Source organism: Dicentrarchus labrax, unplaced genomic scaffold, assembly GCF_905237075.1.
Source record: "Dicentrarchus labrax unplaced genomic scaffold, dlabrax2021, whole genome shotgun sequence".
Taxonomy (NCBI): Eukaryota; Metazoa; Chordata; class Actinopteri; family Moronidae; genus Dicentrarchus; species Dicentrarchus labrax.
In genome coordinates this window covers 21,795,288-21,819,047 of record NW_026136718.1, presented here as the reverse complement: position 1 = coordinate 21,819,047, position 23,760 = coordinate 21,795,288, and the positions used below count along the sequence as shown (strand labels likewise).

Sequence of the window (23,760 nt, the reverse complement as noted above, 5' to 3'; positions counted from 1 at the left end):
CTACATCTATGCCAATCTTGTTTTTACAGAAGTGAATTTCACAGATATAAATCTGAACACTGGTATCTCAGAGAGAGGAGCAGAGGCAGACAAGGTGGTGTGCAGATTGTGTCTGTCTGGAGGATCAGAGCAGGAAGCCCAGTGCAGGAGCCCAGTGAAGCCTGGTGGAAAGAGAGAGAGACCCATCCCCTAACCGCAATGCAACGTCCGTGAGAATTGTCTTTAATAATCCTGAAGAGTCTGTTCCTCTCTACCTCAGGAATGAGGATGTAACAGTTTGTTTCCAGTAACACATGAAGCTGAGTGTGACTTTGGAAACTCATTTTTAGCTCCAAGCTGTCAAATATGTTGGAACTTATCAAGAGAAGAAATGTATGTTGACTATGAGCTCTCTGTGTGTATGTATGTATGTATGTATGTATGTATGTATGTATGTATGTATGTGTGTGTGTGTGTGTGTGTTTGAGAGTGAGGCAGACATGCAAGAAGTTTAAGAAGGCAAAAAAGGTAGATTATAGACTGATGGTACGCAGCAAAAGATGAAGAATCATGACCCCAAACTGATCCTTTGCCCATCACCTGATTCGGGATTCCACCAGCACACACAGACACACACACACGCGCGCACACACACACGCACGCACACCTGTTTCCCACCACAAGATTATCCCAGCACTACACACACACTGCACCAGCAGCAGGCCCCTTGCAGGGATAAAGTGAAGTGAGGATAAGAGAGGGTTTGTTTGAGGTCAGGTTGGTTTCCGGTCGGGGCGTGTGTACCTGCTGGGCCTCAGGACTCCTCTGTAGGGGATGCGGGCCACACGGGTCACTGGGCCCAGAGAATGATAGAACCGAGTCCTGTTCAGGATAGGATAAGACAGGATAGGATAGGGGGCACGGGACACTGTTAAGGCTGTGTGGGTGTTTTTTTTTCGTTGTCTGTTGTTTGTTTTTCCCTTCAAATTGCATTGGTTAGGGCTAGATGGAGGAGCGGTCATTTGGTTAGAAGAGTTATTGATGAAATGTGTGGTTAAAGGGTCATTCATTAAATAGGTTAAAGAAATAAGGTTAAGATGATTTTCAGGCCAGTTGAATCTTGAGCTGTGCATCTTTATTTCAGAACTAGTGAGTGTGGCTGCAAACACTTGGCACAGTGGGACTACTGGTTAGGGGATTTAAATGTTAAGCACTTAATACATTTCAGGCTGCTGAAGAAGCAGAAGCATCTGAGAGCAGCGGTGGAGGGATGAGGTACGATGGCTCTGCTTGCGAGGCTAAAAAGCGAGGCTGGGCATGGCATTTGTGTGTGTGTGTGAGCTTTAATGGCAGATCATTGCGCATAGCTGTGTCTTGAGGCCAGAGCTTTGGAAAAATCATACAATCACATCTGGGATGGGGATATTTTTATGATCTTACATGTGGATGTGATGAAAAAGCTCTGCAGACACGGACATATTAACCTTACCTCTCAAAAGCTGGCCAAGACACCTCTTCACTGAGCTCGGAGCCCTCGCTGCTCCCTGTATACAGAGACAAATCATCACAAAAAATACACAACATGTGGTTGAAGATACTAACTGTGCGTGATGGTAATAAGTATGCATGTGAATGTCTTACCAAGTGAAATACCGCTGGACAGAGTTGAGCTCTCTGCTTGTCCCCTGGTGGGACTGTGGCTCTCCATCACACTGTCATCCAACAGATGGCGAGAACCAGCATTGGGAAACGTAGCGCTTTTAAACTCTACTGTATTCATCTTATGGATGAAACTATATGGACACCGAACCCAGCAGAGAAGGAGAGATAAGGAGAGGAGAACAAAGAAAGAGGTAAGCATTCTTGGCTTTCCTGACATGGTTTTTCAAATTCTGTGTGGTTTTCAGGCCATCATCTTCATTATTGCCACAAAAACTGACTTGTAGCCCAGGCTGTGGCACTTCCTGTGTCCGTAGGGCAGCAGGTTCCTGGGGGAGGGCGGTGTGGCTGGGACTTTGGTTCCTTCAGCTGCTATCATACATTTACGGCCGCAGAGAGGAGATGCTGAGGCCTCCTGGCCTGTAGGTAAGAGAGGGTGAGAAGGACAGATTTATAGACCAGGAAGAACAGAAACAAAATGAGATGATGAACAGGTATAATTCTACATTAAAAGACCCAACTGACCGACAAGATCCTCTTTGGAGGCGTTTGCGCGTGGTGTGCTGGTGCCTGGCTCAATCTTCTGTGACAACCTAAATAAAGAACAGTCAGCTTGAATTCATCCTCTGTGAATTTCTCATCAGAAAAATAATTATGGGGAAGGAAGTTTTTTGGGAAACACAGATGAGGCAGCAAGCAATAAAATCAGAAACAGGATAAAAAAAAAAAAAGAATTATCTTAATCTTCCTGGCAGGAAATTGCTCCTGTGACTAAACCAGAAATTATGCTTGGTGTCCATCTGAGTTGGCCAACAGTTGCTACAGAGTTTTGTTTCTTACTTGTAATTGTCGTCCTCCACAAACTTCTGCAGCTCCTCAATATACCTGACTGAGTTGAGATACTTCTGTACATGAGGCAACACTGGTATATCTGAAATGGTGAAGATGATCACAAACATGAAAATAAATTTGTTTATGTGAACCTTATGTGTTACTAAAACTGCCAAGATATGGAGGCTATAAAGTATGTCTGGATGTTTGAGGATAACAATTTACTAATAATATGAAACTATTTGAATATCTACTACCCATATGCTGGGGGACCTGTAAGCTCTAGCACTGAATAATAAGCAAGAACAGCAAGACTATAGTGAAACCAGTCCAAAACATGTGGAGAATAGGCACTAATTCAAGGGTATTGTGCCTCCTCATCTGGACTTGGGTTTTCTTCCCCCCCACAAATTAAAAGTAGGAAATTTCCTACAATGATTAGTTTTGAGTGCAAATTAAGGAAACTAATGAGTATACTTGATGAATAGCAGAGATTCTTTCATTACGTCTCCATGGCAACAGAACAACAGCGGCCAAGGCTATGATGGAGTTTTGCTCCAGTCTTTATACTGATTTATTCCTCCTTTGTGTTGGAGATAATCACATGTCAGAGTACGGTGAGGACTTGGAGTTTGGACAGATCAGCTGACCTCCTCACAGGTACATTAGCTAGGTGGATGTTGGCCTTGGTCCTCTAGTTTTTCCTGTCCCTATCCCACACTGCCATCCCATGAACGTGTGACTGTGAGTGAGTTGTCTAAACGGACCGTAGGTACAGGATCTCTGCAGGTCCGATATGATTCTGAGAATGTTGTTCATCAGGTTTGATCTCTGCTCGTTCTCCAGTATGCTGCCCGTGGAGGGATAGGCCGAGTCTATATACGTCAGATCAGACAGGTACATCCCTGAAACAGAGCAGCAGACAGAAAAAGATTTTACAGCAAACTGGGAGCAATAGACAGCCCTCTTCCCTCACCCTTTACTGAGTCCAGGGCCCCAGTGCAAGCCAAATGAGGACAGCGTCCATCTGTTGGAGGTTTTACATTAAACACAAGTGGGGACCACAGGGATTTTCCTGCCTGCTCATTTGAAAGCAAACACAAACAAGGCTGGACATCATAATAGGCCAATTTCCTTGGATGCATGATGCAAGTGCCATGCAGCTGTGAATTTCTTGGTGTGAGGACCAGCTGGTAATCGCAGACTGCTTGTTTGAAAACAGAGAGAAACAAGAACCATGCACGAACTGTCATATCTGCATAAACTTTGCTCCAGTTTCAAAAATACTTTTTGCCCTGATCTGCTCCCCAGGGATCTAAATGAGTGCCTTGAGTGGATGACTTATCTTCTCTTCAAGGCCAGCTATCTTTCACCCCTGTTCCCTCTCTCCATGCCTCTTTTTGGCAGACTTGGAGGCTGAGATTCTTAGTCTCTCATTACATAAATATTAACATGAAGAGACAAACCCAGGAGCAGCTTCCCACCACTCTGAAAACGGAGATTAACAAGCTTCAGAAGTGAACTGTTGGTGTGCTTTTCCTCCTCTCTCTCTTGCTCAATGTGTCTTTCACACGCCAGCGTCGAGATTGAGTGCAGATGTAAGAAAAGTTATCACACATTAGTCTACATGACACCCCACATCCCCCTTTCCTTGGAAAACAGTGCAAGATTCACAGATGTGTGCACATACACATCCATTTACAACACTGTGCATGCAGAGTTTAAACACAGATGCATAAATAAGCAACGGCAACAGAACTGCAGGACCAGATTCCAGTAGATAAAAGGGCCAAAACCTCATCTTCAGGATACCATATAAACACACAAACACAACACAATCTGATTAGAATCAGAGAGAGAGGGGTGCTGAGTGCAGGAGTTACAGGTCACAAGTGTTTGGAGAAGCAGCTGTAAGGGGGAAAAGTGAGAGATGGGGAGAAGAGGAGGAAGAGAGGGATCCTGAAGGCTTAACCGCTGTAGCTGCTCTTCTGAGAGCTTGTCAGGGATAACAGCAGTTAGTAATGCACAAATCCATACTGCCTGGAACACCCACAGACAGATGCATGCTCAGAGGACCAGTGGTTAGCGTAGACAAACACTTTACATGTGGCAAAACTTGGATGAAAAGAGGATCCTGTTGAGAAGGAGGGAAGAAATGGGGTCACAACGTATTGGAGAAAACTTCATCTTCTATCTGCTCTTTTAAGCCAGTTATCTAAATAATATCTTTTAAATATTTCAGCACCAAAAAAACAAAACAAAACACATATATGTCCATGTCTTATACACCTAAACACATTAAAGTAAATGGCAGCAGTGATAAGGAGCAGGCAAAGACCCGACAAGCTCAGACTACACCTGGAGCAAGGATTTTGCTCCAATAACAAATCAGTTTTATCTGCCTTCCTTTTTCTCTGGCTCTCACAGCTGAAGCTCAACAGGAAGCTGCTCCAAAACCTCAGCAGCATTACAATCAGCTCTTCCCACTGCTAAAGGAGAAGGCAGGAGGGGAGGGGGATTGCGGGTTGTAATCAAAGAAGAAAGGGTCAAAGCAGCTTGTGTCTGAGCCCCAGACTCAGCAAAAACACTTCTGAATTCAAAAAAGGTCTTGTTTCCTTTCACTCAGCTCACTTCTTCTATACAAGAGCAATGAAGGTCATTGTTGAGGATGGGAAACTTAATGAGGCGGCACTGTTATTCTCTTTTTCTGTCTTTTTTCCCCCCATCAGAGTGACATCAGAGGTAGGCTGGGCCACTCAAAAAAAAGAAAAGGAAAAAAAGGAGGCAATCTCAAACTCCCACACCCTCATCCCCCTTCTCCTCCCCCTCTCTTCCTCCTTCCCCTCCCTCTTTCTAGTCTCCCTCATCCTTTGTGAAAAACTCAAGGCATCAGTCGTCAGAGCTCAGTCTGTTGAAGTGGCCGGCTATTGAACCATGCCCCAGCCCAAGCCCCAGGACAGCTGAGGTCCACAGGGAGGAGCACATCTTTGAGGAAGTAGGGCCTTGGCAAAACCTTATGTTGTGATTTTCAGCTGCAGGACAGAAGGAGTGAGTGGAGGGGAGAACCTCAGAAGACTGGGACAGAGAGAGAGAGATGAGTCCTGAGCACTGCAGCTCGGTGAAGACACAATACAATACACAGGTGAAACTATAACTGCAGGAAACACACCCTCACTACTGGTAACAAAAAGGTAAATGTTGCCTGAGTTCATTCTGTTTTCAAGTTTGTTTTTTGGAGTGCATGTGTGGAGGTGTATGTATGAGTATGTGTGTCAGGGCAGCTGTGAGAGCTCTGGCTGAGAGGTTGGAGAGGTTAGGACGTTTCGTGACTGGAGGCTCTGGCTGCAGACAGAAACATTTAGCAACGCTTCTTTAGCTTTCCTCTGGAGTCTGAGGCCTGGGATATACTGTGTCCAGCATGCTGAGAACTGTAAAATGTGTATACATTCAACGTATGTGACCTACTATACATGATACCAAGTAAGGGATGTTAAAAGTGTCTGGGATGTAATTTGTTCTAGGCAAAATTCAGGGATGAACTCAAAGTATGATGTTGGTGATTTTGGTATTTCCATTGTGTAGAAGGTACATTTTAACTGAACGATGCAAAGGAAAACACTAATAATGATAATAATGAAAAAAAGGTTTTAGTCATTGGTGTCTAAGTGTGTTCTACTGGATGTAACAGGAAGAAACACCCCCACTTAACCTAAAACTTACACTAGGCCCAACCTGAAGAGAAATAGAAAGAGAAAGAGAACAAAAAGTGAAGAGAAAGAAAAGTAGGGCATTCCAGCTAAACACTTGAGGGAGGCTGATCTGTTCAGATGGAGAGATTTGAGCTGTGGAGCCAGGCTTGTTTATTTTTTCTTGGCTTCTGGTTTCCTAATACAGCACCATCTGAGCTCTGCTGCTAACAGGGGTGCAGGGATGGAGCAGAGTTAACCTGGTGGAATCAGGGTTAGATCAATAATATTACACCTAATGAGGTGGTGACATGTCTCTCAGCACATGCTTCTCCTTGTTACACGTGGGGGTAGTGAGATCATATATTCAGACGTAGAGAAAATACATTGTAGTTTGTTAAAAAAGTCTCTGAGAGAATACAAGTCCCTTTCACAGGGTTGTGTTTGGGGGAAGCATAGCGATAAAAAAAACTTAATCCAACCCTAACCACATCCTCTATCAAATATACCCCGTGGACATGAGACACTTCAGTCACAACCTTGCCATGATAGCAAAAGCTTTGAACACTAACAACATCAATCTGGTACACCTCCATATCACCAACTCACAATTATCTTCAAATGTTTTCACTTATTTCCCGGCCTGTTGGTGGGATCTGTGGAAAATATTCTGTTCACTACAAAGCCACATCTGTGAATGCTGTAAACGACCATGAGAGAGAGGACAGTGCTGAGCGTGCGCGCACACACACACACACACACACACACACACACCCCCCTTAGAGCTTCAACAAGCCAAAGCTTGAGGAAAAAGGCAAAAATGAGGGAATGGCAAAAGGCTAAGAAAGCAATTCATGAGCGTGTTCTTTTTTCTCGTACAGTAATAAATCATAATATCAATACCTCCAATAGCTCAGCATGAAAAAGAAAAAGGACAGCTAAAAAGATAAAGAGGAGGAGGGAGCAGCTGTCTGAGAGATATCCAGAACATTCCGTGCTGGAGCCGAAGTGCTTGGCCCTCGGGTTCACCTGAAACTCGGGTGCATGGGGGACAGAGGCCTGGGAGAAAGCTTTAAATGGGTCATTACAACCAATCCACACATAAACCAACCATTCGCCTAACCCTCACACTGGGCTATAAATTACAACAGAATTCTGTTTGATGTCCTTTCTATGTAAAGGTTTTAAAACTCCCAGGACAAGCCAATAAATAGCGGTCAGGTAGTGCATGGTAGGCTGTCAGAGCCAGTTAACCACTGCCCTCCCCCAGCCTCCCCGTCACACACTATGTTGTAACGCAGCAGGAGATTGATAGCTCACTCAACCATCACCAGCCAACTGTGTTTTCTGGACGATGGGCATGCGGCCAATTGTATCTCACTATTTGACCTGAGGCTGTGTGTGGACCCTTCACAGACACAGATGTGTAGCGGACAACTCAGCTGATCTTATCAGTAAAAACACACATAGGAGCACACACACACACACACACACACACACACACACACACACACACACACACACACACACACACACACACACACACACACACACACACACACACACACACACACACACACACACACACACACACACACACACACACACACGTCCCGAAACCGATGCTCGTTCACAGTGCCGACCACACGCGGTTAAATCCAACCACAGCAGACCAAGCTGGACACATTATGTTCTTAAAACTCAAACCTACATTACCAGCTACAAGGCTGCCTGTAGCACTATTGGATTTCTCTAAAGAAAAGAAGAGGGGCAGGGAAAATAAGAGCTGTAGCAAAATTCAAACTGCAGAGTGAAGCTCATTTAGAATCCCCCTAATGAGAGCTTGGATACAGTTGAACGGACAGGTCACCAAAGGGAAGAAGAGGTCAGCCAGGAGGTCGGGACAAACAGACAAGAGAAGTGGAGGCATGCAACTAAGTAGAGCCAGTGGGCAATGAGTGTGCGTAATACCGTGTGTGAGAATTTATGAGCTCTTCCTTGCTGATTCAACTAATAGAAAGCATGTGCAGTCGGGGGTATGAGCTTAAGGTGAGGTGTGACTCAGAGGAGAAGTAAAACCAAGAAAAGAGTATGAGGGACTACGAGTAATCTAAAATCAGAAAATGTACACCATCCAGCCAAACAAACATTTATATAAAGGCTGTAACATTTTACGCACCCTCCTCCTGGCTCTCCTCTCTCCCCTGACCCTCCTCCAGCTCTTTTCTAATGTTTGAAACCTTAGCAGCAGCATGTATTCGTTCAAAGCCAAGTGTCACTTTACGAGTTTAATTTAATCAGAGAGAAAACCCACCTGAAAGTAAAAGCTAATCTGTCAGCCTGGGTAATAAATTCCTGGGGTAGGAACTAGCTTAAGATGATGTCCACTGCAGGGATTTTGTTATGCAATAATTATTATTCTGCCCGGCCCGCACATATCATTGCGAGTGCGCGTACAAGGAGAGTTGCGTTGGGGGCAGTGGGGTGTTTGTGGAGGATGAGTGTTGTAGAGAGATGGAGTGATGGAGGCCAGCGTTGGAGAGTTGACAGTCCTTATCTTGACAAATTATGACGGATGGAGAGGTACAGGCTCATGTGAACTCTGTCCCCTGGATACCCCGAACATAAGAATGGCGTGTCTGTGCATTTATGTGTGTGTTGTGCAAAAAGGACGAAGAGGGGGAACCCGTTTTCCACAAAGACCAATTGATTACAGGGGTTGTGGAGCGGACTGGTGGGGGGGTGTTAGGGGTGAGGTAGAGGAAGGGTGGGGCTACACCCTAATCCCACATATAGACCTCTGACCCCAACATCAGCCCACATGTTTAGAGTTTCACTACAGAAGAAGGAAAACAGATGGGGGCCAGGGGCCTTGGGGAGTTTTTGGGGGCACCCTCCTCAGTAATATAGCATCATGAAGGTAGACAACTCAGTAGCTGGAAAGCAAGAGGCAGGAACCCCTTCTGGGTTTTTTTTATTGGGTTGGTTGTATTCTAACCACAGGCTAATGTGTTCCTAAACAGAACCACTTAATCTAACACAGCGTCTTCGTTTTTCCACCTCATCCTTCAGTTTTTTAACTCTACGGGAGGCTCCAGTCCCAATTACTAGCTTAAGTTATAAATGTAGAGAAAATCCTATTCTAGCTCTTTCGATCTGCCCTGATTTCCCTTTTAACATTTCCAACATGCACCGTTTAATGAGGACATATAAAACACCATTAATACTGAACCACAATGTATTCCACTGTGGTAGCAGTACTTAATCTTCGTGAGGGTCCTTTCATTTTGTTGATGAGGCTTTTATGAGTTTTTCGTTGTTGTTGTTGTTGTTGTTGTTAGTGCTGTTTTGAGAGTGTGCCGATTTGCACTGTTGTTTTTGTTTTGATTAATTGTTTCATGGGAGTTCTTTTACTACTTCCCCACTCATGTGGTGTTCACCTCTCCAGCCCCCTGTCCTTGATAACCTCACATCTTTGCTATTTCGCTCTCATTTCAATTTGATCCTATATTCCACACTAGTTAGATGGTTTTATAGCCGTTTCCCACCCGCAGCTCAGTAACCAATGTTTAAGCAAGCAACAAAGAATGAGTGAATTTGCATCTATTGTGGACGGAGTGTATTAGTGGTCATGTAACTTAGCTACGTTGACAAAGAACGGTGGCCGGTGACATCATGTGTGGATCAGGCGCTGGGAGGAAGTCGGTCTCTGGCTGAGTACCAACAGTATGGCTGGCTGAGCTCCATGTTGTCATGTAAAGCATTGCTGCTGTTTATTGTTGCTCCAAATCCAAACCCTCATCTCTCCTTCCCCCACCCCCCTTTTTGTTTCCTCTCTTCTCTCTTTCTTCTGACCAGTGATGATGTGTTGTGTGTTTTGGGGCATTTTGGACTTGTTGTGGGAAAGTCTGAGGACCAGATGGGGGAGTGGAAGCTGGGGCTTTTGAGGCTTGGAAATACACTGGTTATGAAATATCTAAATACATTTAGGCCAACTCTTTCTCCCCCGCTTGTTGAACTGCAATCAATCAGGCTGCAGACTGACACATCAAAATTGGTAAATCACCGCAGGAGACGCACTGAGACAAGGAGCTCTGCAGCCCACGCAGTGAAACAGTCAAAAGATACCTCTGGCGGGATGACAGACTGATACATGCATGAACAGTCTAGTGCACTCTACCAAATGTACCAGCAGATCACCACAAGAGATTCTCCTCGCTTGTATTCATTTAGTGTGAGCACAAAGCATCAGGAAAGATGGAAACCATTGAGTTGGACTGTCTGACTTTCTTGTAAGACTATTAAATATGATGTACACTCATGCAACAAATCCTACCGTACTGTATAATGTTTAGAGGTGATGTGTCAACAAGTATGGCCATTTGAGGATGTACTTGTGGTGTATGAGTGTATGTTACAGGTACAATAAATATTACGTGATACTGTATGATGGTGACTTCAATGGGATCCATCCCAAAGAGTACAAACTTGCAGTGAGCCAATTTTCCATGGAAGCAGTTTATACCAATTGTTTATTAAGCAGTTTGCTTTGGCTCAGATCACAAAATGATGTCTGTGTTCTCAGAGCCAATAAATACAGAGTAACCTGAAGCCACAAGTGTGACATATGGCCATCTTTCTGAGGTAACAACCAACATTCATTATGCTGTTTAACCAACGAGGCAAAACAAATTCTTCCTGTCTAGCAGTAACGTAAGCAGCTTAATGAGTTCTCTGGTCATTTCCTCTCTGACGACATGCAGAAAAGAATTATTTGTCTCCTACTCAAGCACAAAGCCAATCACCATTCATGTACAACATCAGCTCCTACACAGAAAACCAAGGTAGAAGAAAGCCAGTGTCCTCTCTATATACACACACACACACACACACACACACCTCCAGAGTGAGTGTGGGGTGAACGTGATTAAAGCAAGCCAAACCATATCTGAAAATGATGCAACAAACAGTGTGAACGACAACAACAATCACAGTATGGAGTACAGACCTACAGATGCACATATAACACTTTGATTTCAGAAGATGACGGCGCTAGTTTAATGGGCTTAAACCGTAACATGATTGTATATTGCTCAATTGAAAATGATTCCCAGTTGGATGAAAGAGTGTGTGGTAAAAAGAGCAAAGGAACTCAGTTACATATAAATATTGTCTGTCCTGTTCCAATAACAGCCATGAAAATAAATCCAACCGTAGCTCAGACAGAGAGAGATAGAGTGACAGACAGTGGGGAGTGAGGACAATTAAAAAGCCACTGTCATATGTCTCCTGACTATTAATAACTATTAGCGGGGTGAGGACCCAGCAGTGCACTTGGGAAGACTTATGAAGCTCATACTGTTGCCAAAACATAAGGCAGGCAGAGTTAGAGGTCTGCTGCAAATCCTTTCTACAACACGGTTGTTACGGAATACAAGAGCTTTTTGTCGGTAGGGCTGAGCCGACAAGAAATTTAATAAATCCTATTTATATTAAGGGGAAAATTTGTTTCAATTTCTCCTATTTACTTCCAGTTATGACTTTCATATGTCTCTGCAATCTGCCGCTTAAGTGATTTAGCTGTAACCAAAAGACCTGGAGAGAAAGTAAAGAGGAAAGAAAGTATTCAAAAGCGGAAGGAAAGGAAAGTTAGGAGGAGGGGATTTACGCAGAGAGGAAATTAATTAAATAGAAAGAAATAGGCAGCGTATAGAGTGCAAATTTGTCAAGGCTAAAAAAAGGAATATGAGCATTTCATCTTGCTCAAGTTATGTCCATGATGCATGGTCAGGAAGGGAAAGAGGGCCATGACCCACTTTCTACCACTTTCTTAGTCCCCTCCATCTTTAATCCACTACTGTCTGTACTTTGTTTCAGCCTTACAATGCAATTCCAGCTATATAATACCCAAGAATAAGATACATGATGTGAGGAAACATTGCTCATACATAACAGACGTGTGAACCTTTGTCTTTGTCTAGTATATGGACACCTAACTTGTATTAACTTTGTCATAAAAATGCGCCTACACATAAATAAATTCCACAGTGCTTCCATTGTAAGCTAAACCCATATTGAGCAGAAGTACTGGGTCAGGTTTTAATGCAGCCTGTTGAGAAACATCCACGTGGTTACTAGTCAGGCATGCCTGGACTTTTATTAGTTGTTGCTTCTTTTGTTGTTGAATCTGAAAAGTGCCAGATGTGAGCTACTGTTGGCATAATGGCCGCCTTCCATCAGTGCAGAACCAACATATTCAAGTAGGGCAGCTGCACTGATCGGTACCTAATGTGATATATTAAAAATGCTTCTGTAGAGTTTACAAATACAACTATATTATATTATAACTATACTATAATAATACAAATTTTCAGTCTGTAAAACAAAAAAACTATGTATTGATGTACTGACTGCACCCACAGTGTGTGAAGGCACATTTGCATTTATAAAAGGTGAATACTTTGTTTTCCACTCAATAGCAAGCAAGCCCCCAAGCACTTGAGCAGTGTTTAGTTTTGGTAAGAAAAACAAGCCACTCTACTTGTTCTGAGGAAACACTTTAAACTTTGTACCCTCACAACACACTGGTGACCTCTCAATGCTTCCTGGAATGTCTTTGATATGTTGTGATTCCATGAAAGAGATTAGGCCCCTCATACTCAGGACCACCACCAAAGAGGAAATCAAGCTCCAGAAGACAGAGAGAAGAGGGAAATAAAGAAGGGCAGAGAAGGAAAACGGAGATGTCAAGAAAGAGATGGCAAATCAGGGTGGTGATAACTGATGGATGATCCGTAGTGTTGTCTTTCCTGTTCATGCATAGGGGGCATGTAGATGGCTGTAGATGATGGTGAATAAGGACACTATGGCGCTCACAGCAACAGTAGGAAAGCCAGACATAGTTTGGAAGAGAAGACACACTTGAGAACTGATACTGCTGATGCTGCTGTTAAAGTCATTAGCAGCTCTCACTGAGGTCAGCAAGGATACAGTACCTGGTTACGCTGTCAGACACACCGGCTGCTGGAAAAACACGCGACCATGAAAATGAATAACGTCTCTGGATAGTCATGCACACACGGTACTCAATCATACAGATGGACACACGCAAGCTTATGCATACCAGCAAGAGTACGTGCACACACTAGAGATCTGCAGTGCTAGCTGTAATAATGTCCCCTCTTGACACTGCTCCAAGTGACAGAATTGCCAGAATTCCTAAAGAACCACAATGGTGTCATATGGGAGACACACAGGGCCTGAGTTTTAGGGTGGAGGTAGGACTTAACGATGTGGCACTGAGTAAAGACTGACTGAAGAGTGATGGAGTGGATTAGGAGGACTAGACAGTCTTGGCCTTGCGAAGGCCAAGGCCAGGGTGTTAAATGAAGCAGTGTATACGTCTGTGTGTGAGTGTTTTTGTGCTTGCGCACTGATGAGAAACAGAGCTAGAATCAGCAGGGATGAAAAAGAGGCAAGGGAACGCCAGCAGTCGCCCCTCAAATTAGACAGGGCTGAAGACAACTCTGCATAAACTGTTTTCCTGCCTTCACCTCACACCCCTGTAGTGCCTGTTTATTTGTAAAATCTTTCAAGTGAAACGCAAACACTACCTCCTACTAAACATTCCTGAAGGATGTATGGAGCCACGTGGAGCAGTGAGCATATTTAACTTGTCTCACAGGAAGCAGCATTGGAATTGGGGGTCAATGTATTTTACAGTGCAAGCAGGCAACTGTTGTAGGGGACTATAAGGTCAGATCTCTGAGCAGGAAGGCCTTTTTGACCAAATACTTAATAACAAAAGGACATAAAAAAGAATCAGATGCTAAGATTTCAGTTTGCATCTCCATTGCATCCAAACAAGGATGCTTGAAACAATATTGAAGGAGATGCAAAAGTAGAGAGGGAGACTGAAAACAACAGTGAAGTAGTATGCCCATATCAAAACGGTGGTGAAGAGAGTGCATTTTATTTGTTTCGTTTTGGTGTGTAATTGCATTTAAAAAAATGAGGAAGTGATATCAAGCTACTCCCTTTTAATTACGTTCATTTTAGACCAGCCCAGAAGACCTGACTGTATTTACTCAGAAGCGGTGGCTGTTTGGGGGTCAGAAACTACAGTATGACCCAGAAACCTAAACTGGAACAAGGTTCTTGTGGCCAACGTGCTCAAAAGTTGCTGGTTTTAAAGAAAAAAAAGGGTTACTGGAATCATTGCTGCAGTTGAAAAAGATCATTAAAAAAGGTACATACTATGCAAGACAAGAGGATGGGAAATTGCTAGAGAAGCAAACAATGGTATTCCCAGAGTAAAGAAGATGAAGTAAGAGTAAGGGTAGGTACCAAATAAAAAGCACAGCCAGCAGGCACGTAGCAAAACTCTTAATAGGGGGGAAACCAACAGCACCGCAGAAAAATGGGGTGTCTGTCAGCAGGGGAACTAACTGAGACAGAAAGCAGACATCATCCCATGGGCTGGAAAGGAAATGTGTTCTCTCTTTCAATCTTTCCACACAAACAACGCTATGTGGAACAATGACCTGACACCTCTGCTACTGCACACTGAGTGAACGCTTTCCAAAACAATTACTGATTATCTATGAATATTTAAAAAAGTATAAGTTACCTTTTCATTAAAATCTTATGGCAGTAATTTATTTCGTAAACAAAGAAAGTGTCTGTTTCAGAAACCCAATTCTCAAGATCTTGTATTCTTGCAGGGAGGCCTGGGGGGACTTGGAGGGAGCACCAGTAGCTGTCCATCTATCCACCTAACCAGCCAGCAGCGATGCAGGGGCTCATGTGGAGCCTGTGCGCTCTGCTCTGCCTCTCCCTCTGGGAGGAAAGTTACTGCAGGAGTTCCAGGGAGGCCCGGAGGACCAAAGAGCCTTCTCTCCACAGGAGTAAAAGAGCCCCCCTTGACCCTGATGCCAAAAAGTGTTCCTACACCTTCCTTGTACCTGAGCAGAGAATCACAGGTTCAAAGCATAACTTGTTTTTGTAATAAAGGATTAGTTATTCAACATATGGTCTTCATTTACTGTAACCATCACTTGCTTTTCTCAAAAATCAAAATAGCTTCTTGGTAATCACCTAAATAACTCATATCTGTCATCAGGTCCAATCTGTGCCAGCACCACAGGCCCTGAGCCGGACAAGGACAGAGTGACCCGTATGGACATTGCAGATGTGCGGGAGGTTCTCAACAAACAGCGGCGTGAGATTGAGACGCTGCAGCTGGTGGTGGATGTGGATGGTAACTTGGTGAATGAGATGAAGCTGCTGCGGAAAGAGAGCAGGAACATGAACTCCAGGGTGACCCAACTCTATATGCAGCTGCTGCATGAGATCATTAGGAAAAGGGACAACTCTCTGGAGCTGGCCCAGCTGGAGAACCGTGTCCTCAATGTGACCTCTGAGATGATGCGACTGGCTTCAAGGTACAAGGAGCTGGAGGCCCGGTTTGCCACAATGGCCGGGGTAGTCAACAACCAGTCCATTCTTATCTCTGCACTGGAGGAGCAGTGTCTGAGGACACTGGGGCGTAGTGAGCTTCCCGTAGTTCCCCCACTGGTACAGGTGGTACCGCAAAATATACCAGTTAACAATCGCTTCACCAATGAGATACAGAGGGACAATAACAACCGGGCATTTCCCAGAGGATCACGCATGGACTCCCCTACTGCAAGCCCATTTGGGATTGACCCGCCACCACCACAGGGAACACTTACCTCTGATGGTATGTACCAATTATAATGTGGCAGGGGCTGATGGGAGAATAAGTAACTGAATAACGTAAATTAATCAGGGATCCAATGAGTTTTTAAGAGAAGGAAGGTAAGCAAAAACAAAATGTCCCTAGAAAAGTAATTGCCAATTACTTAGTAATTATCCTAATTAATTGTAGAAACAATTACTAAAGTGCCATTGGCACAGTTGGCTCATCCTTGGCAAACTAAAGAGGCAGTGAAATCATACATTCCTATGATTCCCGCTTGGCCGTCTGCATTGGCTGCACTGCAATGAGCATATGTACTAAATTAGTAGGATGTGGATTAAGCCTCTTTGAACAGCATTAAAAAGACTTCAAAGTACAGAATATATATTTATTGCACATCATTAGTCTATGCAAGAAATAAAATGGGCTAGGTATAGTGAAACAGAGCCCAAATTTAATGGATTTGTCCCTCAAGTTGCAGACCCCTAGACAATACTATCAAATTAGGTAAAAATCCTCCAAGACAGATTAGGCTCCTCCGTACATTTCTCACAGAAATTGACTAATTCTGACATCTGAGATAGATCACCTCCAATATGAAACCAATTTGCAAGGTTAGAATGCTACTTGGAAATGGCTCCTAAAAATTGGTCAGGGTTGTTGTGTTTTGACTGGCGATTAGATCACGGTGGGGAATGTTGACAGGGGTTATACAACCAGATTGTGAAATGGATGAAATCATTCATAACAACCTTCTGACATCCTAGAGACAAAAGGGAATGAAAGAATGCCTGTTTGAATACTGACAGGGGAGTCACTTAGTAGGGTGTCATAATATGTTTCACATAACAATGTTGAAGTGAGGAATACTTCTACCGTATCTGACTGAAACAGATATTTACATCTCTGGTTAAATCCGTCACAGCCACAACCTTTATAGAAATGTGAAGGGGGTATTCAGTGTCTGATTTGAGATCTGAGCTGAGTGTTGCATCAAGTCTGAGTGTCAATTCTTGATCCTTCAGAAACTGAGTACAACAAGCTCTTCTCAGAACACTGAACTTACAACACCTTCAGCCCACATTAAGCACCAATAATGACAGGCCTATTTCAAGCTCAATCAGCAGAGAAGCAAAGGGCCTGTATTTTAAAAGCCTCCATGGAGAAAAAAAATCCACAAAGAAACAGAGAGACGGATTTAAAAGGAGAGGTGGTGAAGTGGTGGGGGGAGGTAAAAGGGCAGGGAGTGTTCTCATGGTTATTTCCAGCTGTGTAAAATAATTATCTACCTACTTTACAAAGAACCTTGTTGATCTGTAATTTTAGTGTTGTATTAGTCAATCATGGCTCATTAGAACTGAGAGCTCCAATTCCACAGGTCTCATCCGTATTATAGTTGAAATATTAAGCATGAAGCTGCTGCTTTCACAGACTGCCAGAATCTAATTTCTGTCCATGACTGAAACAAAGCTCTCAATCTGGACACGCATGATTAATCTACAACCAAGAAAAACATTGCAAAGACAGGAATGAATCATTTTTGCTTTGGTGGCTGAGACGTCATCCTTCACCATTTACTTATCAGGAAAAGAAAAACACATTCCCCGATATATTTCTACCTTTTGTCTCCATAAAAAATATTTACCCAATTCTTAGTGATAAAGATGGGTACTTCTCCCTTGTTTTAAGTGTATGAGATTTACTCCACCAATTCTTCAACCTAGTCACCAAGTCACCAAAGACCAGTAATAGGCCCTCTTTCATGTAGGTTACTACTACTACTGTAAATACACACTGCCTGACTACATTTGGTCCAGTCGAGCCCTTTATAAACCACTATTGGTTAAAGTCTGAATATATTTTTAACCTCACCCCATAAAGCTGTGTTAACAGAAACTAACAAGAAAGTAACAGAAAAAGTGATCAAGGGAATAAATTAGAGAACCCGCCCCAAATGACAGGTCTGATGAAGACTTATCCTTACTAGAAAAATACAAGCTTGTGCTGTGGAGCTTTAGAGCTCTGCACTGGGGCATTACACTGGGTCCCTATGTGCTCCTGCATTCAGCTGAGAATACCATCTTACATGGGCCTTTAGGACCTGGAGGCCCCCACACAATGCTGGTGTTCATACTGGTTTAATACATATTCTCACTGGGGAAAACAGAGGAAATATGATGGGTTTAGGTTCAGCAGCTTTATCTTTGGGTGCAGTGCTACCACAGGTCTTCATTTGAAGACTAAGCCTTTGTGAATATCCATATAACAATTGAAGTGTGCACATGCATGTATGTGTAACTTTAGACTGTAGGATGTTTGGATGGTCTGAGCAAAACAAGATATTTTCCAAAGAATGTAGCCACAATGATACATACACTCAAACCCTGGGGTCTAGCAGAAGATCATTCCCAATTTTCTCTCCCATTTTCTCTTGTCTACGGTCTAAAGCCCCCAGACTGATGATGATGACTTTTGCATATGCAATAAAAAAGAAGACATCTTGTTCAATACAACCCGCAGGATGGTATATTAGTTCAGGGGGCTAAAAATGACTGTAATTCAGGCAATGGATGTAGTAGTATAAAGAATGAGTCAGTAGATAGATATACCATATATATAACGCCTTCAAGTTAAATGGTCATTTCCTGTAGGCCTACAAGTCTTGTTCTACAGACACCGACTAATGTCCCATGATCAGGACTTAAATTTTTTTTTGTATTGTACAAAAATCCTTTCCACTAATTATGAATCATATTGTTATCGCAAGATGATTTTCTTACTGTATATGAAGGAGCTCTAATTCTCCCCTTTTTACTGGTGGTTATAAGCCATTTCAAAAAGTTGATGCCCCAAGGGGTTGATGAAGTGAGACGAAGTCATAAGAAATATCAAATATTCAACTAAAAACACTTGGAAGAACATCAAGAATATTATTGTTGTGCAAATTACAACAATGCATTGTAGACTATGATGATATTGCAATAGAGATTTCTTTACATATTAAAAATTTTAAATCAGACACACTAGCACAATCTCTATTCAACCATGTTTTTCTCCCCTTCCTATTTTTCGACAAATCATCTTTCCAACCACAGGTCCATTCAGGGACTGTTACCAGGTGCGACAGGCAGGCCACACCACCAGTGGGATGTACCTGCTTCAGACAGACGCCAGTGATCGGTTGATCCAGGCCTGGTGTGAACATGGCCTGGACAATGGAGGATGGACAGTGTTGCAAAGGAGGAGAGATGGCTCTGTTAACTTCTTTCGGAATTGGGAGAACTACAAGGTAAGTTGAGGGAACTCATTCAATGAATTAGGAACATTAGGTTTGATAGGGTGAAGGCAGGGTTTCAGGAGATAATCTAATCAGAAATCGAAATCTGATCCTTGAAAGGGAAGTATCAAAATATCTTTAAGCATGGGAGAGAACTGTATTGTTTCCTTTTCCTCACAGGAGTTCATTTTGGGGCCACTGAGCAAGCACTTGCTCCATCAATGTAAACAGCTTAGCAATGGATTTCCTCATACTGAAATCACAGCCAAGAACTGTAGCCAGGGACCTACATACAAATATACGCAATCAGAGGGTGGGTTGAGAGGGAAATACAGCTCAACCCCACTGCAAATTATCCCTTCATCCTTTTCTTCCCATGTGTCAGCCTTTGAAAGTGAGATTGGATCCAGTGTCTAACAGAGCTAGCTGGGGAACGAGATGAAGAAACATAGTTTTTATAACATAGCAAAAAAGGACACTGTTAAACAGCCTGATGGAAATACTGTCCCAGTTTTCTCTATAAAAATATTTTTTAAAAATAAGGCAAGAGTTTTCCTCTCCGTCATGAAATTAGATTTAGAAATCAATGATTACATGCTGTTTGGATCAGGAACAGAAATGTCTCTTTGCAGCTCTGCATTTGCTGTATTCATCCAAGGAGCAGCCAAATCACCACTGCCCCTGCCATTCAACTAATTCATCTCGAGTGCGAAACCACAGATCACAACCTTAACACATTATCGTCTCAATGGGAAGCAGATTTGATTTCATTTGACTTGATTGCTGCCACCAGGCTCCTTTAAACTCAGCACTCTGCTAAGAAATCTTATAAACGTCACCCTGCTGTACTGCTTGTATTTTTTGGACAGGATTTGCCTTCACTGAACACAGAGGAAAAAGAGATCTGTTCTTTCACCGGTTAGCTAATCCATGGTGTCGACTAACTAAAATTAATTTTGCACTACATTGCAATGACCTTTTCAACAACTGAAAATTAATAACGACAGAACATGTTGTTGTGCTTGTCCCCTACAGAAAGGCTTTGGAAACATAGACGGTGAACACTGGCTTGGGCTGGACCATATCTACAACCTGGGGAAACAGGGTGACTATAAGCTGATGATAGAGCTGGAGGACTGGACAGGGAAGAAAGTGTACGCCGAGTACAGCAGCTTCCACCTGGAGTCAGAGAGTGAGGGTTATCGGCTGAGGCTCGGCACCTACCAGGGCAACGCCGGGGACTCCTTCAGCAGTCACAATGGCAAACAGTTTACCACGCTTGATCGGGACAAGGATGCCTTTTCTGGTAGGGGGATTCAAGATGAGCTCCAAATTCTTGGGGTCTCATATTACTAGTAGTGCAATGACACAACAGAGGGTAGTGCTTCTTATTTGTCTGTCCATCACACTCTTCTGGTTTTCTAATGTTGTGTCTCTCTCCACTAGGAAATTGTGCCCACTTCCATAAAGGGGGCTGGTGGTACAACGCTTGTGGCCAGACCAACTTGAATGGTGTATGGTACAGTGGGGGAGTTTACCGCAGCAAATTTCAAGATGGAATCTTCTGGGCAGACTATGGAGGAGGTTTCTACTCTCTCAAATCAGTCCGCCTTATGATCCGACCGATTGACTGAAACCTTGGACTGTGGTTCCCTTTAAATGCACCCCTTTTTCCTTCCTTATCTTTATCCACCCACAAACAAATACTGTAAAGGCAGAAGCAGGAATCCCTGCCATCGTACAACAACGCCTTGTAAAATACAATAGGAGGAAGAGACGGTGGCATGTGTTTATGGCCAGACACTAAAGACTCATGTGGTCTGCGCAGTGGCTAGCTCCCAAGTTGACTCTAAATTTGAGATGAAGACTGATGCCATTGCCATTCCCAACTAACTGCTCTCCTCCATCTTTCAGTCCGGAAAGTAATGGTCCATCAAGCTCCCTGGGACCATCAAGTATTACTATGTCCTATCTTATTCACTCTTGTTGAAACTCAGTATGTATTAAAGGGAAATAGTAATTTACTAAAGACATTAGATTTCTTCTGAGCAGCTAATGGTGATTTATTGAAAGTGGTGACGTCCATACCAAAGGGTACTGGACTTAATGAGATGTTTGACCTTAGTAGCATTAAAAATTATGCAATTTAAAGTTGCATTGCCAGTTAGAATACCTGACAATCAAACGGTTAGAGGACAGGCCTTGCTAAACCTACTGTCTACTTGTTTATGGGTTTTGTCTGGACTTCTTTTGTGTGGGGTTTCCTTCTACCCCAACAGAAAATGAACTTGTGCAACAATGTGCTTGTCCAATGTGCATGTGGCTGAGCTGGCTTTGGTATGTAAATATCTTTGGCTTTATTTGTGAAAAGGTAATTTAAGAGGTGTGATTCTACTCAGGCCAAATGTTCACAATGTTGTCACTCTGCCATTTTTTGTTATTTATCAGTGTATTTATAGTAAGTATAGTCACGGCCATTGTATATCTACCCCTGTAACAATACAATTCTTACTATTTTTTATCCCATGTAGAGATACATTAATAACACTTGAACAGAAGGACACACACACACACACACACACACACACACACACACACACACACACACACACACACACACACACACACACACACACACACACACACACACACACACACACACACACACACACACACACACACACACACACACACACACACACACACACACACACACACACACACACAGAGAGACTGGATGTCTAGTTGACAGTAGGATGAAGAATATGCACTACCTGTTTTCATCAAAGTCAAATTAAATTCTTTTGTAAACATTGAAATGTCTTTCACTCTTCACTCGACCCATTTTAATGAAAAGCAAAATGAGAGTTTAATATGTGACCCATTCCCTTGATACAATTATTTCCAGTATGACTTGAAATATTACAGTCTCAAATATACACTGTGTTCCAAATTTCAATTAAAAAACATTTGATTTTTTTGTTTTTCAATTAAAGTTTTCAATTGTGCTGCTTCCCATGTCTGTTTAGATCACTGACATCAATCTCAGACACGTTTGCCTTTATTAGTTTGCCAGGTGAGCCTTATTAATGGAAAACTACTTAAGGATGTTGTTCCACATTATTAAGCAAGTCACAGGTTTCATGCAATATGGGGGAAAAATATCTTTCTGCAGATGAAAAGCGTGAAATAGTACAGTATCTTTCAAGCCACTGGATATTTTACGAAATATTAAGAGAGATCATCGTCCTATGAAAGGATTTGTATCTGATTCAGAGCGCAGTAGGGTTTGTTCGTGTTAAGGAAAGTTTCTGTAAGGCTAATTCATCGTATTAAGCTGTGAAAAAGCCACTGATGAGTAGTAAAAAAGGTATTTGAAGCTGCTGGTGCCTCTGGAGTCCCAAGATCCTCTCGACGCAGGATCCTCCAGAGGCTTGCTGATGTGCATAAAGCTGTATTTCGGCCACCCTTAAACAATGCCCACAAGGACACATGATTGCAGTGGGCTCAGAAATACATGAAGACTAATTGTTTAACAGTTTTATTCACTGACGTATGCCGTGCTACACTGGATGGTCCAGATGGAAGGAGTTCTGGATGGCCACCATGTCCCAACAAGGCTGCGACGTCGGCAAGGAGGTGGTGGAGGGATGTTTTAGGCTGGAGTCATGGGAATTGAGTTGGTAGGTGTAGTTTAAGGTGCCTAAAGGTGTCAAAATGACCTCTGCAAAATATGTGGAGTTCCTTACTGCCCATTTCCTGCCATGGTATGAAAAGAAGAACCATGTCTTCCGGAGTAAAATCATTTTCATGTAAGACAACGTACCATCCCATGCTGCAACAAATACCATTGAGGCCTAGGCTGCTATGGGCATTAAGGGAGAAAGAATCACCGTGTGGCCACCATCATCTCCTGACCTCAACCCTATTGGAAACCTGTGGAGCATCCTTAAAAGGAAGCTCTAGGACGGTGGGCGGCAATTTACCTCAAAACAGCAGCTCTGGGAGGCAATTCTGGCATCCTCAAAGGAAATACAGGCAGAAACTGTAGAGAGAGTGTTGATGTGATATCAAAGAAGGGCTCCTATGTTAATATGTAACTCAATCTTTAAAGATGTTTTTGATTTAAATAGCTTTGATTTGAGAAAAATTATCCCCTCTAATGCAAAAAATACAACAGATTTCGGTTTTCAATCCTTTAGAAACGATTAAGTGTTTTGAAACTCTGTTTTGCATAATAATTTGGAACACTGCATTTTGAGTTATTTTGCAAAAAATGCCATTGTCATCATTGGTAATTGTGTTTAATAAAATCCAGATTACGATATAATCGTTGAGGAATAAAAAATCCTATTGACTGCCAATTATATCGGCTATTTTGTAAGAAAAAGAACATGCATAATAACTTGGAACACAGTGTATGAACCAAGCCTTTATCTGTATGAAGGATGATAGTCATCTGAAATGAAACACTTTAAGTACAGTACAAGCTTTTAAGGTGCTAAAGAAGGTCAGATGGATTTATTAGTTGTATAAAGTTGGAAGAATAAAAATGAAGTGTGGCCACAGTAAGAGAACATTTAAAATCCCATTCTTCTTGTTGAATG

General features: G+C 42.8%; 2 protein-coding genes across 7 annotated transcripts in view; one reads left to right on the top strand and one right to left on the bottom strand.

Moving 5' to 3' along the window:
* ralgps2 (Ral GEF with PH domain and SH3 binding motif 2) overlaps nucleotides 1-23,760 on the bottom strand; it is a 73,962-nt gene that overhangs the window by 6,846 nt on the left and 43,356 nt on the right. For 4 of the 5 annotated variants that reach the window (XM_051377929.1, XM_051377932.1, XM_051377930.1 and 1 more), the window contains exons 10-16: nucleotides 3,237-3,374; nucleotides 2,479-2,569; nucleotides 2,164-2,231; nucleotides 1,920-2,058; nucleotides 1,621-1,772; nucleotides 1,469-1,523; nucleotides 784-861 (exon numbers count right to left, since the gene is read on the bottom strand). In XM_051377929.1, coding sequence (XP_051233889.1) covers nucleotides 784-861; nucleotides 1,469-1,523; nucleotides 1,621-1,772; nucleotides 1,920-2,058; nucleotides 2,164-2,231; nucleotides 2,479-2,569; nucleotides 3,237-3,374 — 721 coding nt within the window. The remainder of the gene's footprint in view (nucleotides 1-783; nucleotides 862-1,468; nucleotides 1,524-1,620; nucleotides 1,773-1,919; nucleotides 2,059-2,163; nucleotides 2,232-2,478; nucleotides 2,570-3,236; nucleotides 3,375-23,760) is intronic. The other variant, XM_051377933.1, reaches the window with a different exon arrangement.
* angptl1a (angiopoietin-like 1a) lies at nucleotides 5,344-22,148 on the top strand. 2 transcript variants are annotated; one of them, XM_051377935.1, is made up of 6 exons: nucleotides 5,344-5,611; nucleotides 14,879-15,136; nucleotides 15,277-15,897; nucleotides 18,972-19,165; nucleotides 20,189-20,459; nucleotides 20,600-22,148. In XM_051377935.1, exons 2-6 carry the CDS (start codon nucleotides 14,947-14,949, stop codon nucleotides 20,785-20,787), a joined length of 1,464 nt encoding a protein of 487 aa, XP_051233895.1. In that variant the 5' UTR covers nucleotides 5,344-5,611; nucleotides 14,879-14,946; the 3' UTR covers nucleotides 20,788-22,148. The 2 variants fall into 2 exon arrangements, with proteins under 2 accessions (XP_051233895.1, XP_051233894.1); XM_051377934.1 differs by having other exon boundaries at nucleotides 5,344-5,660.